The sequence below is a fragment of the Neomonachus schauinslandi genome, chromosome 10, assembly GCF_002201575.2.
Source record: "Neomonachus schauinslandi chromosome 10, ASM220157v2, whole genome shotgun sequence".
Lineage (NCBI taxonomy): Eukaryota > Metazoa > Chordata > Mammalia > Carnivora > Phocidae > Neomonachus > Neomonachus schauinslandi.
The window spans coordinates 99,771,751-99,788,564 of record NC_058412.1 but is presented as its reverse complement, the minus strand read 5'-3'; the positions used below and the strand labels follow the sequence as shown (position 1 = coordinate 99,788,564).

The window sequence follows — 16,814 nt, the reverse complement described above, 5'->3', positions numbered from 1 at the left end:
TCTATGATGGCTCTATAATTGTTTTATAGTGTCAGTAGGGGTTCCCTAATAAATGGGAATTTGCTAGTTTCTGGCAGCCCACAGAGCTGTACAGGTGCATCATGAAAGTGAGAGGGGAGAACTGTTAAATCTCAGGTCTGAATCTTTGAAAAACCGGCAATAGGGCTGTTAACAAAGCAGCACACGTGATTGACGGAAGCAGTAGGCAGGGGGTTGTTTTCCAACAGATTTCACCCAGCTTGGCAGTTAGCAGGTGGAGAAGGTGAAGGTGTTCTAGCAATTGAAGATAGTAGTTACATTTTAGATATTTAGAACCATCAGTTTTTGTTTCATCTGCCCACCTTCAATTTGATGTTTTCAAGCATTTGGCGTAACATTTTTTTTTTTTTTTTGCATTGTTGGAAAATATTTTTCTCCAGGACTAGTGTCTCCTGAGGACTCTGTTCCTAGGATGTCAGAACTGGATAGATGGAGGGGTTTTTTTGCAGTTCCCACTCCACCTCACCATGCCCATTTTACAGAAGAAATAACTGAGCTCTGAATTATTTAGCTTTTGCTGTAACAAGCCACTCTGAATTCATTAGCTTAAAACAATGAACACTGATTCTTTTCCATGAGTCTGTGGGTCAGCTCAGTGGCTTTTCTAGTCTGGGTTGACTCAGCTAGGGCTGGGTGGTCTAGGATGATCTCCATTTGAGTGGCTGGCCATTGGCTGGCTGATTGGGGCGGATTGCTCCGTTCCACATGTGTCTCATCATCCAACAGATTAGCCCAGGCCTTTTCACACAGTGGTCTTGGGATTACAAAGAGCAGCAAAAATAGACAAGCCCCAGTACACAAGCTCATTTCATTGGCCAAGCACTATGACAGTGTGGGAAGCAGCTACCCAAAGCATAGATATTAAGAGAGTATTTGTAGACATTTTTGCAAACCATAGGCACAAAGGTACAGTAACCTGCCTAAGCTTACAAAACTAGATAGGGGCAATGCTAGGACATAGAACCAGGCCTCATACCTCCTGGCCTAGGCCCCTTCCACAGTACCATGAACCCTTTTCCAGGATTTCAAGGTAAAGGTCCAATTCCCTTTAAAACTTATTTTGGAGGTACTTGGAACATAGATTTATGGTAGGGTTCAGTGAAGGGTCTTGACTTTGGGTGTTGAAAGAAATCCATCTTCTTGATTAAAATAATAATCTAGGCAAGTGTCCCCAGGGTTACCCCCACCCCAGGCCAGCCTCTGGGGGTCTGCCATCTAATGCTCTTTGGTTCTGCCTCTCAACAGCAGAACACCAGCCTTGACCTGGGCCTTGGAAGCCCCCCATTCCATGCGTCTCCTTGTCCTGTTTGACACCCTCCCACTCTGGCCAAGGGACGACTTAGATAGTTGGGCCACTTAGGCATGTTAATAATTTGGTGCCTCTTCAAATCAGGTCCTGGAAGATGGGTCCTGAACAGTTCCCCCTCTGTTTTCTTTGCTACAAATGGAGAAATCACGACTTGAAAAACCCTCAGTAATCCAGACTCATGAAATATTTGCTCAAAATTTGACATGGAGGGGAGGCTAAGCCCCACATGGCTAAAGGGCCCCCTGGTGGCCACCCTTGGCCTGTTCTCTACAGCCCTGAGAAGGTCTGCTCTGCCCTCAAACTCGGACAGCCCTCTCAGCAGATAAAACCTCCCTGTATCTTACTCTTGAGGAGTCTCACACCAAAAAGGACTCATCAAAGTGTGCCTTCTAGGCAGGTCCACCATTTCCTCTGAGAAAGGTTCTGGAAAATACAATTTCTCCATCCCCTTACATTTGCAGAGATGTTTTAGATGATGGGTGAAGGTTTCTTTTGGCCAAATTGGCTTCCGACCCTTAGGCTCTACTTCTTACATGTTTTCATAGACTTGAAAGAATAATTTGTGTTTCACTTCTATTCATTCTTTAGCCTCACAGGACATAAAGGAAATGGGTCCTGGATAGTTCCCACTCTGTTTTCTTGGCCAGCAGTGGAGAGAGCACAACTTGAAAAATCACAAATAACACACACATTTCCAAGATCAAAGCTGTTTATAGCAGTATCAGAGACAAGCCAGTGGGGTATTGACTTCCATTTTGTCAGCCAGCCCCAAGAGCCTTCCATCAAGGAAGAAGCACAGGAGTGGGTGGCCTGCCATAGTGACCCCTTCCCCTGTGGAACCAGCTCCCTGCTCAAATGCAACTAGTTGACCATTCTTCATGTCTTCTAAAGCCTCGCCTGGGATCATCAGCAGGGTCATTCCCAAGCCCTAAAACAGACATTCTTGCGATACATTCTGCCACTGTAATGTAAGATTCCTCAGCCATTAGTCAGGCTTTCAACAGAAGGATCCATACCCAACCGAGATGCCACACTCCTGCATTCTTGAAACATGATGTGCTTGTGTCACTCGCTCCCAGGGTCGTCTTCAGGCTGCTACAACAAAGATTGAAGCATATTTCTGGCCATTTCCCCTCTGCCAGGAAGTTGCTGTTCCGTGCTTGCTGTTAAATAAAGCCACTGATACTGTCTTTGCTCCTGCTGCCTGGAGGGGAGCAATTACCATCACACCTGAACAGAGAGAGCAGAAGGTGGCCAGCCTTGTCATCTGCGTCTTCACCCGTGGGTCCTGCTTACTTCTTTCCGACACTTTGCAGACCAAGCCTCCACCACCCTCTACTGCCGCTCCCATAATGGTCTCGATGCTGTCTGCCCAACCAGGCCCTAAGAGCAAGCGCACCCCCCTAAGAAAGCCAACTTCACTGCCTGAAACTCATTTTGTTTATTCTGGTTTTCTCTTCCTAGAAGCGCTTGCTCCCCAATCATGTGTAAAGATAATCAGGGTGCCCTTTTATTCTTTTATCTCCCCAAACGGGGAAATTTTGCTCTTCCCTTTGAAATACCACCAGTGGCATTCTTGAACTTATTTTTAGATGCGTGGAAGTGTTCCAGACAAAAATCGATGCCTAGCGCAGATAAAGCTCTGAGTTTTGAGTGTGTTTATCATGGGTAGAAGAAAAACGGAGTGTTTTAATGTGAAAGGAGCATGGCCATATGCTTGGGTGCAGTATGGCTTCCTTTAATCTGGAAAAAGGAAACAAGCATTGTCGATAATAATATGCAGATGTCCAGCCCCAAATGAGGACATATTGCTAATTGTTAGTATGTTAGTATATTGTTAGTATGTTTTAAGGAGAGAGGCTTCAGTGACATTAATTATAATCTCTGTTGTTTGTTGTTCAAAGTCTATGAGACCAAAAGCATTGCTAATAATATCTTCTTTAATATCTTCAATAGACGATGCCTAGATGGTTTTTTTCTTCAGAATCCCACATAAAAGCCACATTAGGGGTAATGAGGCCTGTAGCCTGAGCCTAATTAAAATGAAATCTAACTAGGCCCGTAGCCTTCATTATCATCAACTAGTACTTATTGTGTGCCCCCTGAGCTTGTGGAATTGGAGGGTGTGGGCTTTGAGATTGCAGATATGCTTGTGCTTTGCCCTCCAGAAATTTGCCAACCCGTCTGCCTCCAAGAAGTCTGCCTGGTTGTGTTAATCTGGGAATAGTTACCACAGCCTTGTAAAGAAAAAAAAAAAAAAAGGCACTAAAACCTTCCTAACCAGCCACCAATTTGTGCCTCTTCTGGAGGTTCTGGAAATGGTCAGATAAGCCTTCCCCCCCACACACACACATACCAGTCTTTGGTAGATGTTTGCAGAATAGGGCAGGTGCCTATTTGCAGACTGGGACAATGATGCTTAGCACGTTTCCCAAAGGTGGACCCATCACCCATTTCCACACCTTGATTGCCTCCCTGTGAGCTGATCACCCTCGTTTGCCCTGTGTCCCCCCAAAAAACTTCTCCCTCTCTGTCTGCCTATGCCAAATGGCCAGCTGGAAACTCTGAACATTGTGACCACTTTGACCTCAAAGGGGCTGCGGCGACCCTCGCTGGTCGCGAGGATAGCCAGAATGAGCAACTCCCCGCCATGCAGTGGCTGGAGGCAGTGGTTGGGCCAGTGATGTCCTGGGAAGAAAGGACGCAGATGATAAAGCATCTGGCTTATCATCTTTGAAACTGTCCCCAGTCTACAGATGAGAGACATTTTTCTTCTCTGTTCATCTTGGTAGAGCCTTCCCAGGGGCATTCAGGACCAGCTACTGAGAGCTGGGAGGAGGGAGGAGATCCCAGCACCCCATAGCTTCAGAAGCCTCCAGATGACCCAGAAAATGCCACCAGGGAAGTGATGGCCTGGTGGAAAATCACAACACTATGACAGAAAACTTTCAGACCAAAGGTTAATGGGTTGAGATCTCTGTGCTGGGCCTGACGTTTATATTCTTTAAATCCGTGATATCTTACTAAGACCGCAGAGTGGCCCCACTCCATCCCAGCTCGGATGCCTTTTGGGTCTCTATGCCAGGCCCTCCCACGCCCTGGGGAGCCTGCACCCATTTGCTTTGCCAGGACTGTGGGCTCCGCTGGCCCACCCACCCCCACCCTGCTCTGTGCTTTGCACCTGCTTCACTTGCTTCACTTTTGCTTGCCTCTGCAGTCTCGGCTCAGACATTATTTCTTCAGGCAAACCTTTCCCTATTTTTAACACCAATGTTCCAAGTAACGAGTGTCATAATTCCTACCTCAAATGGTGACAGTATTTTCCATGCTTTCTCTTTTGTGTGTATCATCCTAAGTTCATGGATTTGCATGGATTTTATGTGCAGTGGTAAACTACAAACAATTTGGGTTTGTTTTGACACCCAAATTGTCTAATCTTTGTGCAGAGGGGACCCTTTAACCTGGCTCCTGTGTTCTTTTGGGAGGGCACCATTAACCACTAAAAGCTTCCTCATTTTCTGGCGCATCCAAGTATCCCAAACTCACCTCTACTTCCCTGCTCAAGCTCTGGAATCAGCGGGCCATTTGTCCAAGGGGCTCTGGTTTCTTTTCGTGAGGGCAAACTCCTTGAAATTTAATGATAGGATTTTAAGACAACTTAAAGGAAATATTACATTACACAGTGAGGAATACACTTGAGAAATGTAATATACAGATGCTGACACAATGAGAAGACTCTGTAAACGTATGGGGAAGGGCATAGATGGCAGAATGGGCATATGTAGCCTGGCTGCCACTGTGAAGTTCACCACGATGACTCACTAAATGCCCTGTCGGTACCTCTGTGCGCTGCCGATTATGTGCATTGCACAGAACCGAGCACCCAGCTTTGAGTCCCTTCACTGAACAGGGCTTTTCCCTTTCCACTGGTAGTCACAGCTCTAATATTGAGTCACAACAGGGAACGTGGCTCCTGGTGCTGCAGCATTGTCAACGTTAACATTAAGGCTCGGGGCTGTGGTAAAAGAAGTTCAGAGGCCACCAGTCCAGGATTCCTATGATGGCTCTACCCTGCCATCCCGGACCCAGTGCTCCCCTATCTTTCCGCTCAGCCATCTTTAGAGACTAGCCTTCAACCTCATGACTGCCAGCAGCCTCATTCACTTGAAGCACTTGTATCTGCATTCCAGGTAGGAGAAAGTATAAGAGAGAAAAGCAAAAGGTAAACTGACCGCCTCCCACCCGGCAGTCTCATCCAGCACCTTCTGCGTACATCTCACTGGGTGGAACTGCGTCACGTGGTTGCTCCTGGCTGCGGTGGTTGCTGGGAAATGTAGCTTTAGCCAGGTACAGTGCCACCTGACAGGAATACTGAGTAAAAATGAATGAATGAATGAATGAATGAATGAATGAATGAATAAATAATAGGGGGATAGAATTGGGCAGGCAATTGCAATATCTGCCACAATACTGCCATCTAAGGCAAAATACATGGCTCCCATTTTATTATTTTATCATAGTTGTTAACATTTTATTACCTTTTCCCCCCATTTTAGATAAGAATAGTAGTAAAATAACGGAGGGACAGGACAGACTTTATGCACAAAGATGGGGAGCGTCAGGTAGTAGCTATATAATTTGGTCACTGTAGATCGCCTGCCTCAGCTGTTGAGCAGTGCGTGTGTATAAAGCATATAACAGCCTTAGTGCTTCGGTTCCTCTTTTTATTGGTAATCCCAGCTCCAGAGAGAACAGTGCGACCGGAGCTGCAGCACCGATTGAAGATCAGCTCAAAGACGCATTATGGGTAAAGAAATGTTTTCTCAAGCTAAGCCAACCTCCTCATGTCACGTGAATTTAGGCAAAATGATCCTGCAGCACCACAGAAAGCATGGCGACGTTTCCTTTCTTTAGCTCCTGGACTTGCGCAAAATAATGCCTTCAGAAAAGAGCGTTTGCTTTTCTAAATAAAACACAAACTATTTAAAATCTTCATTTTGTGGTCCACCCTTCCTGAGAATCTTCACTCTGCTAGCATAACTTAAGTAGGACATTCAGCAGGTGAGCTCGTTGATAGAGATGGAGTGATGGCCATCAACCAAGACCTCCGGGGGGGGGGGGGGGGGTGGCTCTGCAAGGAAGACGTGCAGTGTGTTCCCCCAGACAAAAGATGAAGAAAAGGCTTTCTCCTGCATCGTTGGTGGATCCTGTTTGCTGCCTCCCACCCCAGACGTAAAATTGAGATTTTCAAAATAATGGCTACTCCCAAAACTTGTTATTGATTGAATAAAGTGGAGTTTCATTTTATATGAGGCATTGTAAGACATCCTTCTATCCTAGGGCTTCCAGTTTCTGGAAATTTGGGGCCATGCCATTGCTGAGAGCCAAGGTTTCCAGTTAAATATGTTTTGATAAAGATGCAAGAGGAATTCAGATATTCAGAGATTGTCATTAGTGTTTCTTTATTACTTCCCATCTTCCAAATGCTTTATGAACACTAAGCTTGTTTGGGGCATGGGTGGGGGTATTGGGAAAAGATGGAGAAATGCCACAATTGTGTGCAGAACTCAAGCCAAAACATACTTTAGCCCCAGTCTATTCCCGGCAGAGGATCTTTTGGCCTGAGCTGACCAGCCGATTGCCCTAACTCTACACTTCTCTCTCTCTCTCTGTCTCTCTGTCTCTCTCTTTTTTCATGTGTAGACGCAACCCAACTGAGTTGTCTTGACCATCCTGCTGGGACAGCATGGGACTCTCCTTATTATCTGCTGTTTTACATGGAGGATCATTGAGCCACAGAGAGTTTAATGGGTTTTCTTGGTCCATGGCTAAGCCAGGATCACTCTGTGGTGGTATATCTCCTACCAAGAAATTCCAGAGTCAGACCAAGAAACCAATCAGATTCAGTCCTTGGTTTTTGAGCCATCTAAACAAAATGCCAAATAGCATTTCCTATCTCTTCTCCTAAAATGTGATTTTTAAGAGTAGAAAGTGTACTTCTTCACAGGGTAAAGGAAGGAGAGCTCCATTTTGAACCCAGTTAAGCAGTGTGTCCCAGTTACTACAACAAAGTTAGGGCTGGATATGCAGGCAATCCCTGAAGCAATTGGCAAGCAAGCCTTGGTTCCCTTCTGAGAGTTATACTCACAAATCCTCTGCAAGAAATTCTCTATGAGAATCCAACTGTGCTCACTAACACTGTTGGAGAAGTTTTAGGGTTGGGGATCCAGGAAGAAGAACAAGAGAACAATTGCCTTCAGTCCTCACTCCTTGGACTATGATAGAGAGAACTCTTATGTTGAGGGAAGACTTAGCATGCTCCTCTCTCTCTCTCTCCTTCCCCTGCTCTCCTTCCCTCCCCTCCTCCCCCCATGTGCTGGGCTCAGTCTCAGCATAATACATTTGGCCCTCATTGCATTGAGCAATGCCCGGGAATGCCAGGGCAACTCCCTTTACGAGGATGTGCCCGGAGACAAAAACTATGGCAGAGAGGGGCCTGGAAAGGTGAACAAAGACACTGCCCTTGGCCACATTTCTTGAGCAAAAAAGGGAGGGCAAGCAAAAACATGATGACGAGCATTCAGGTTCTCCCCGCTGTGTAACTCTCTAACTGCATGTTTTAAAGAGGTGAGAGCAGACAGGCTATCTCTGTCTTGCACTTGCAGGGAAGGGTTCCCCAGGCCCTTGCTGGAATCTCTGTCTGGGGAAGGGTCAGTGTGCAGCCTGGTGGTCCCTTGCCCTCTTGGCATATTCACCAAGGTGGTCTCTGCACCAGCACGTTTATTCCTCAGCTCCATTTCTATTTAAACGATATAGGAAAGATTCATGCCTTCAGATTAACTCTCTAAGAAGATATTTATCTGCTACATGTGTTTCATCCTCTGGCCGTTCTTGACCTTTGGTACTCAGAGTCGGGAGTGTTTTGATACCAGATGTAACCCTTTGGCTGGGTCAAAGGCACCTCGGTGGGGTAGGGAGTGCGTGTGGAGACAGTGTGCTAGAATATACACTCCAAAACCCCAAAACATGCCCAAGAATAACAAGAGCATTAACCACTGACCCAAACGCTGGTGAAATTCTATCTCTACATCTCCCTTCACTAGTAAACATGAAAATGCTATCCCTGAAGGGATGGAGGAAGCCACCAATGAGAGGTCCAGGGAGAACAAGAGGAGGAGAAGGGCTGGTTTGGGAAAGAAGTCAAGCAACTTCTACACTCTTCAATCACTACAAAAATTTTACCCAAATGACAACTAAATAGAGACATTTTTTACTAGCTGGGAAAAACAACAGACTTGCACTTTTCTTTTCAGAATAAAAGCATTAAATTTCAAAATGCCTTCTTGTCACTTTTTCTTTGGCTATCCCCGTCTCTTCCTCCTCATCACATACTGTCTTCCCTCCTTCACTCCATACCAGCCTCACTGGCCTTCTTTCTGTCCCACAAAGAGGCCAAGTTCATCTCCAGCTCAGGACTGTCTTACTTGCTGTTTCCTCTGTGAGAATGTTCCTCCCCCAGATTGCAGCAGGTGTTCAGGTCTCGCCTTCCCAAGTAAGTTTTCCCCAGCAACCTGTCTAATGTTGTCCCTGGCCACTGTCCATCATGTTCTTCTTTCTTCTTACCAGTCACCACTTTCTGATCTGATTTTATTTGTCATATTTATTATTTTGTTCCCTCAATTAGTTGTACACATTAAGAGAATAGGGCCCATGTCTTGTTCATGGCTGTATGTCCTGTGCCTAGAATGTGGCTGACACTTGTTGACTGGATGGATGGAGAGATGGATGGATGGATGGATGGATGGATGGATGGATGGATGGATGGATGGATATAGTCAATGATTTGGCTCAAGCATTTTATCCAGTTTGGTCAGATCTTTTGTTCCATGGCCTGCACCAAAGAAACAAGCTCTGGACACGGGGGCTATAACTAATGCCAGAGTGATTAATTAGTTGAAGCTATGAGAAGGAAACCATCATTTGATTCCAGTTCTGAATGAACACCTATTCTCCTCCAAAATAGCACTTTCGTGTTGATGTGCTTCAATGTGTAATAAATATCCCATAACATCTTAGTCCTCAGAAAATCCCCAAGTAGCAGGCTGGGAAAAGTTTCCTGATGATTTGACTTTTTGAAGATGGAGTAACTAAACCAAGGGGAGTGAAGATGAATTGAGAATACCATTCTGGTTTAATTCCAGCCACATGAATTGTCTTTGCTCTTGAATTTAATGGACTGTTAAGGGGGGTATTTTCAAATCATGTGCCTCCTATTTATTTGTCCGTTTGCTTGTTTGTTTGTTTGTTTGTTTTAGAATAACCTCCACATGGAAAGTGATGCTACATCAGAAACGAGCTTTCCTTTCTCCAAAAAGGCAGCAGGGGAACATCTGGACCACCAGGCTGCACACCAACCCTTCCCCAGACAGCGATTCCGGCAACAGCCTGGGCACCCTTCACTGCAAAGAGATGGCCCCAGATCCTTTCTCCTTGATCTACCAAACTTTCCAGATCTTTCCAAAGCTGACATCAATGGGCAGAATCCAAATATCCAGGTAACGTTCAAGAGTTGAAAGGTGGAAGAAAATGAAACAGTCTATCTTTTTGTGTCCCGATCTGATTCCAAAGCAACTGCTACCTCACCTCACTTTTTTTCTCACCCCCTTATGAATCTGGTTAGCAATCATATCATCTCTGTAAGAGCAGTGTTGTACTGCATCTGTGTGACACCCTTGATTGGGAGATGCACCCTTACTTTATGCACCACTAAAAAAAGAAAATACTGATAATTAAAGTAGGACACACCAAGGATTACAATACATCCTGCTCTCAGAGATGTTGAAATGTAAAAACAAAGCAAAATTATATGCCCCGAAATTGATAAAATATGGTAGCTGTAGAAAAGGGCCAATTTAACATGGAAAGTACACTCAGCAAAGTATAATATGATTTCAAAGGTACTCAAGAAGGCAAGCCCTCAAATATCTCTTAGCTTGCCTCAGACACCAGCAACTCCTTTAGGAGGTGACAACACTTCAGTTGCTCTAAAATGTAAATGACTGATTCAAAAAGTTGGATGAGAGGAAGGGAGGTTAGAACAGAAGTTCCTAGGGGAGACGTGAATCTGTACCGCTAAAATGGGCTGGGATGAAGCTGAAGGAAATGGGAGGTTAGGGAAAAGTGTGTGTGGGATTAAAAATAATAACCCTCATCTATGCTGAAATAGACATGCTTTACAAAGCAAATGTTGATCTGATTTGACTCTTCCAGCACCCTCATGAAGGAGATGCACAACGTCATTTTTCCATTATCAGTAAAGCAACAGGTACTCAGGAAGTTCCTATTTGGTTTGCCCAAGGTTACATGGCTAGTAAAAGTGGTTGGAGTTCAAATCTAGGCTCTTGGGCTCCTGAGAATACTCACCCTACCAATCCATGTTTCAGAGACAAACCTGATTTTGATTTTTGCTTGTACTTCCTTCTGTGTCTTCCCAGAGATGGTGCCCATGATAGCCAAGGAAGAGGACTAGTCAACAAGTCAACCTCATCCCTGTTGTAGCTCCTGTCCTCATTTGCCTGCTTCCATACCCCTAAGCTTTGTTCTTGATTCTTTTCATTTGGGAAAGGGCAGCATTTTCTTATTCTTCCCCTCTGCCTCAAATTCCAATTAGCTTACATGGCTGAAAGTTCCTGAACCTGACCTCAGAGCAATTGATCCTTAATTAAGCTAACTGTCCCTCTCTCCAGACTAACATTCTCTGCATGACACCATTTTAGATCAGATTTCCTTGGTCAGAGTTGTTTTGCTCATCACACCAGTGTCATAGTGGCTAACAAATGTCACTGAGACCATGCCCCAATTAGAATGTTGACCAGCTCCTACTGGGTATAAACTGCTGTGTTAGGGTTATGGGAAAGTAAGAAGTGTATGACCTTCTCCATCTAGGAGATGACATAGGTATGAAGGTCCCAGCTACCACCCAAGACAGCGCCAAAGGGAACATGGAGACAGAGGAGGAAAAATGCTATGTTCCATTGTAAACAGGTCTGAATAGGCAGGAAGAAGTAGGGCAGGATAATGTTGAGGGTCCAGAAATGAAAAATGTTCGGAGGTCACTCTTTGATGACCCATGAACAGAAATCACTGCTTGCACCTGTTAACATTTCCAGGGAGTCTTGTATTGTTCTAATTGATTAATTGGAAAAACAGGCCTTTTGCTCCACTGTTCTCTCTCCAGGAAGTGGTTACATGGCTCTCTGCTAAAGAACAAAGGATTCATTTGGGGGAGGTGCAGATTGGCAAAAAAAGGTGCAGACATCTCCTTACTGTTACTCGACAGTGCTCCCCATTGGGCCTTTACCTACAGGAAGTGATTTTTTTTTCTTTGTTTATAGATTTTATGGTTTCAGGACCAGACCACCTTCACTCCAAGGGAGCTTAGGCCATGCCCAAAACAATTTTAGGCTTGCTGTGGCTCACATTTCCCCCCACACAGGTGGGAAATGACACTGTGGGGTTTAATGCTGAGGATTGAGCTATTAATGTAGTAGATTTAAGAATTTCTCTTTTTTTAAGATTTATTTATTTATTTGAGAGAGAGAGAGAAAGACACAGAGAGAGCACAAGCAGGGGGAGAGGCAGAGGGAGAGGGAGAAGCAGACTCCCCGCTGAGCAGGGAGCCCCACATGGGGCTTGATCCCAGGACCTGGAGATCATGACCTGAGCCAAAGGCAGATGCTTAACCATCTGAGTCATCCAGGGGCCCCAGATTTAAGAATTTCTTATGTTAAGTTACAAGAAAATGCCTGGATGCTGGGAACTGAAGGTTACAGGGAGAGTGTCCTCTCATTGGAAAGTTACTAAGTACATGGGGCTCTACCTAAGAACCAAATTTGGAGCAGAATTTCTCAGGATCCCCTGCCTCTCTCCTAGGTAAATCCGTGAGTCTGGGATTCCCCAGACCTCACTTGGGCCTTTTTAAAACATGAACCTAAATGTCAGAGAAGAACAGTGGTTGAAATCCTTAGGCCCAGGAAACCCAGATTCCTTTTCCAAACAGAAGGACAGGGCAACTGTGAAGTGCTAAGCCCTCTACAGCTCACACGATGGATCAATCTGTGCATGAAGTCAGTAAAGCACCCCGGGTTCCAATTCATTTTAAATCATCCTCATCTATGTTGTTTAGCTAGATGGGAAGTGAAGAATGCTCTGGAACAGTTCCACCTGGCTTCCTGAGGGCGAGGGGCTGTTGGAGTTGGTGGATGTGGAGATAACTAGAATGAGCCAAAGGGGCAGAAAATGGAGGTGAGTTATGAGAAGGCCACACACGAGAGTCTGGCAAAGGCTCTTGCACTTTTATAAAAGGCAGCTTTCCTCTGCACTGTCATGAAGGTAGGACTGCAGAGATGGTACAGGTGGAAATTATTTGCCTTGTCCCCTCTGAGACCCCAAGGCACATGTTTACATAGACTTACAACACGGGCAAAGTAACAATCAGTGCTTTGTTTTCACTCTATCTTACCATCACCCCAGCACGGGAACAAAAACTCGCCTTCGGGTGCTGCTTCAGAAAGGGAGGCTTTGGAACACAGGGTGGGAAGAGGACAGGGCCGCTCCTGGATGTCCTCATCCCTTTCCTGCGTTGGCCTCTGGAGAGCAAAGTTCACCATAGCTCCCAAGATCGTAGGCTTCCCCATAGCTGCAAATATCAAAGTTATGGGCAGAATGGATTCGACATTTAATGGCGCACCAACCCAGATCCTGTTAAAGTGCAAAGCCCATGAAGACTAAAGTACTACCACCTTTCTGTCCACTGCCTAGACAGGCCACTCCACGTCTGCTCTGTACAATCCTCATGGCTGTTAGCCTTCCGCAGGCAAGTGGGGTGAGGGGGAGCAGCCTATGTTTTACTGATCTGATGACCTGTTGGCCCTAAAGAAAAGAAAATTGAGCTGTATTTCTGGCCTTCTCTTTCTGGAAGACCACAAAGGTCACTCAGAAAGATGTTCAAAGAAAGAATGAAGCAGCTGCTCTCCCTGAGAGCCGCAGCCTAGGCCTGTGTGTAAGTGTGTGTGTGAGTGTGCATACACAAGCACACACACTCACACACACACACACACACACACACACAGCACTGGCTGCTGCAGCCCCATGCACCACTGCACCTGAGTAAACCAGTTCCCTGGTGGTCCTTTAAAAGATGAGGTGCTTTCTAAAAAGGGGGTGATGGGTTCTGTGTTGGCAGCCCTTACCCCTTCCTTATAGCACTGATCTTTTGTTGAAATGCACTGGTTTGACACGGGGCGGTTCAGCCAAGCAGACAGCCCCAGTGATCACCCAGGGCCGTCAAAGCATTTTCTCTCCCTGGGGAGCAGAGTGAAGACAGGTGAAGGGCGCATCAGTGGGTCGGCTTCCGCTGCCAGGGCCCTTGGCCTTGTCTCCCCCCTTCCCTGGCAACCTGCCCCTTGCCCCCACCTAGCTGTCCTTCACTGAAGCCGGGGAGCTGAACAGGAATTTGATACCCTCTCTCTGAACAACCCCCCCATCCCCTCCAGTGTCTGAAAAAGCTTCCCACGCTCTAGGCCTAGGGTCTGCCGTCCCTCCTGCCAAATAACCCACACCTTTCCAGAGTGACATTGCTGAGCCTGCACAAGGGGGTCACCTCCCTCCTGGACCTCTTAACTTTGGGGAAGGAAAATCCGTTAAAAAGCCCAGCTTTTTGGAGCTTTTTTAAACCCCCCTCCACTCCAAGCCAGGTGGGACTGGCTTAGGGCTGTGGAAGTGAGTGGGAGGCACAAGTTAGAAAGAAATAGCCTCAAACTCCTGAACCCAATCTCCATATTAAATCTGAAACAATAGTAGAAGTTGGATTTTGTTAAAAATAAATCAATCAATCATTCAGGAAAGAAAGGAAATTCTCCCAGGACACGTTAGACTCGAACTTTAGTCTTGTTGGCTGGGTTTTTGGTCTGCAGCTGATGGTCAGATAGCAAAGACAAAAGTCTCTAAAATAAGCTCATTTTTAGGCTTTACTGCATCAATTCATTACCACAGTAGCTATTCACAACCAATTATTTCTCTTTTCTGGATCAAGCCGAGGTTAGTATTCATTTCAACCAATATACTTATTTCTTTTTTTCCCATTGAGGGGGACTTAAAATAGTCATCTACAGGTCTTTTTCCCCTTGCGAAGACTTATTTACATGGCCATCGGCCTCTTGAGTGCCACAGATACAATCAGATGGGTTGGCCACAGGCTACAAATGTATGTGCTTCTACTTTTGATTCCCCCCCCTCCTTTTTCTCTAAACTACTTTTGGAAGGGCAGCTCTGGCCAACCAAGAACCAGGAAATCTCCGTGCCCAAAGCATGGCCCCACATACGTCTGGGGACAAGCCTGTATTGTGGAGATTCTCACGGGGGCATATTGTCCAGCACATGAATGACAGAGCCCACTGACTTGCACTTGAGATCAGGTGCCACCACCGTGTCTGCCAGGCTTGGCCACAATGGCTTCCTGCCGGTTACTGGACCTCTCTGTGCCTCATTTCCTTGTCTATAAAATGGGCATGATAATACTACCCATGAGTACCTCTGCAGTACCACTGCACAGAAGCAGGGGCTGTTATGAGGATGAAGTGAGAGCATCCATGTGAAGCACCTCGCAAGAGGGACAGGTATATGGTAAGCTTCCCCAAATGAGTGGATGCAGGCTGGTGATGACCATAGATTGAGATGACAGATGAAACGTGTAACATAATTGGGAATCACAAGAGCTAGTGTTGAGACCAGCTCTATACCTTCCTCGCTCTTCACCTCAGGAACGTGAGTTCTCCATGCCAGTTTCTGTGCCTGAAATTCAAATCTAACTTGTGGAGAATAAGCAGTAATATCTGGGCCAGCACGCTGCAAGTCTCAAAGCATTAACCACCGTTAGCTGGGTTACCATAGTTGTTTTTAGAGCATCAGTGAGTCTGAAAGGAGGGGATGATATATCTCCATAGTCCATTTTGTGTCCTTTCTGCAGCGATTGTCAAGGAAGGAGGAGTGGTGTAATCCCGGGCCTTTCACTGGAGATTTGTTTTCTTGTCCCTGGATGCTCTGTGTTCCTGAGGAAATCACTTCACCTTAGGGCTCATGTTCCTGTCTGGGAAATACTGACCCATGCCTACCTAGTCACCATAGCTTTCAAGGCTTAGAGGACTGAGCTAAGAGATTGTAGAAGATTCTCCTGAGTTGAGGTCAAGGCTTCTGTATTCTCAGTCATTCATTGAATAACCAGTAGACTTTTGAGACTGAGTGTAAAGTGTTTGTTTCTAATAAATGTCTTAACTGTCAAGAGGAGGAAAGAAGCTGGTAACACTTCATAGGATCTTATCCTCATTTCCCAGTTTTGGACACCAAACTGGCAGCTATTTTGGACTCTTTCTCTCTCTCTCTCTCTCTCTCTCTTTTTTTTTTTTTTTTGGAGCTGACAAGATCCTGCCAGTTGTTGGACTTGGGTCTTTTGAAAGAGTTCTCTTGCTTGTACTGTCTTGACTCATGGTATGGAAGTCCAGAAGAAATAAATATACTAAGACACCTCAATTATGTGTATAAAGGAAGAGAAAGGATGGTAAGGTCTAGCATCTTTATTGGCTTGGAAATCTGCTGTACTCACTCCCACACCTTCAGCTCATCACATCGATTATTGTTTAAGGCATCTTTATCAACACATTCTTTGATGCTAAAGAACATGTAAACAGAATGAGAGCAACAGGAAATATAAAACTAATCCCCGCCATCCGAGAAGCCACTGATCATGCTCATTAAGTTTCTCTAATTGGATGCCTATAAAATTTCAGGTTCAGGATTAGATTTCTTCTTTTGATATCAGTATGAGATTTCCACATTAACTGTAGGGAAGGGTGGATTCTAAGGTTTGTGGGGTTTTTTTGTTTGTTTTTTGGGGCTTTGTTTTGTTTTGTTTTTAATTCAATTGGGGCAGTGGCCAGAAATTAAAGGGGAAAAAGAAACCTCTAAGCTGTTGAGATTTAGTCATTGATATAGTTTTTGGAGTAAATTTGTATTTTGCTACTTATTGCCTGGCCAGGCAACAAATCTATTTTGTTTGGATCTGAGCAACGGTTTGGAAAAAGAAATCGTATTGACGGTAATAGCTTAAATCATGAAATTGTTTTTATTTCCCGGCTTGGAGAAATTGCAGGGCACGTTTTGCTTAGGCAATCCCTTTGACTCCAGTCTGAATACAAACGGAATACCAAAACTGTTGGGCATGTTCCCCCTTATCTTCTACCCAGAGACTGATTTCATTACCATAATTGCAGGCTTGCCTGGCTCTTGGCAGCTTCTCCCCTCCGAGACCCTTAATAGCCTTACAGACGATTGTTGCGGCTCAGTTGTTCGGTCTGTAGGCAGAGGGGGACGAGACTGCAGAGGAGAAGGGTTATGTCTCCAAAGGCTCAGC

The 16,814-nt window shown here is 45.4% G+C and overlaps 1 protein-coding gene across 1 annotated transcript in view; it reads left to right on the top strand.

Annotated features, from left to right (window-relative positions):
- The window catches only part of ISM1 (isthmin 1), a 78,341-nt gene that overhangs the window by 41,798 nt on the left and 19,729 nt on the right, over positions 1 to 16,814 (top strand). The window contains exon 2 of the mRNA XM_021700675.1: positions 9,664 to 9,903. Within this exon, the coding sequence (XP_021556350.1) occupies positions 9,664 to 9,903 (240 nt within the window). The remainder of the gene's footprint in view (positions 1 to 9,663; positions 9,904 to 16,814) is intronic.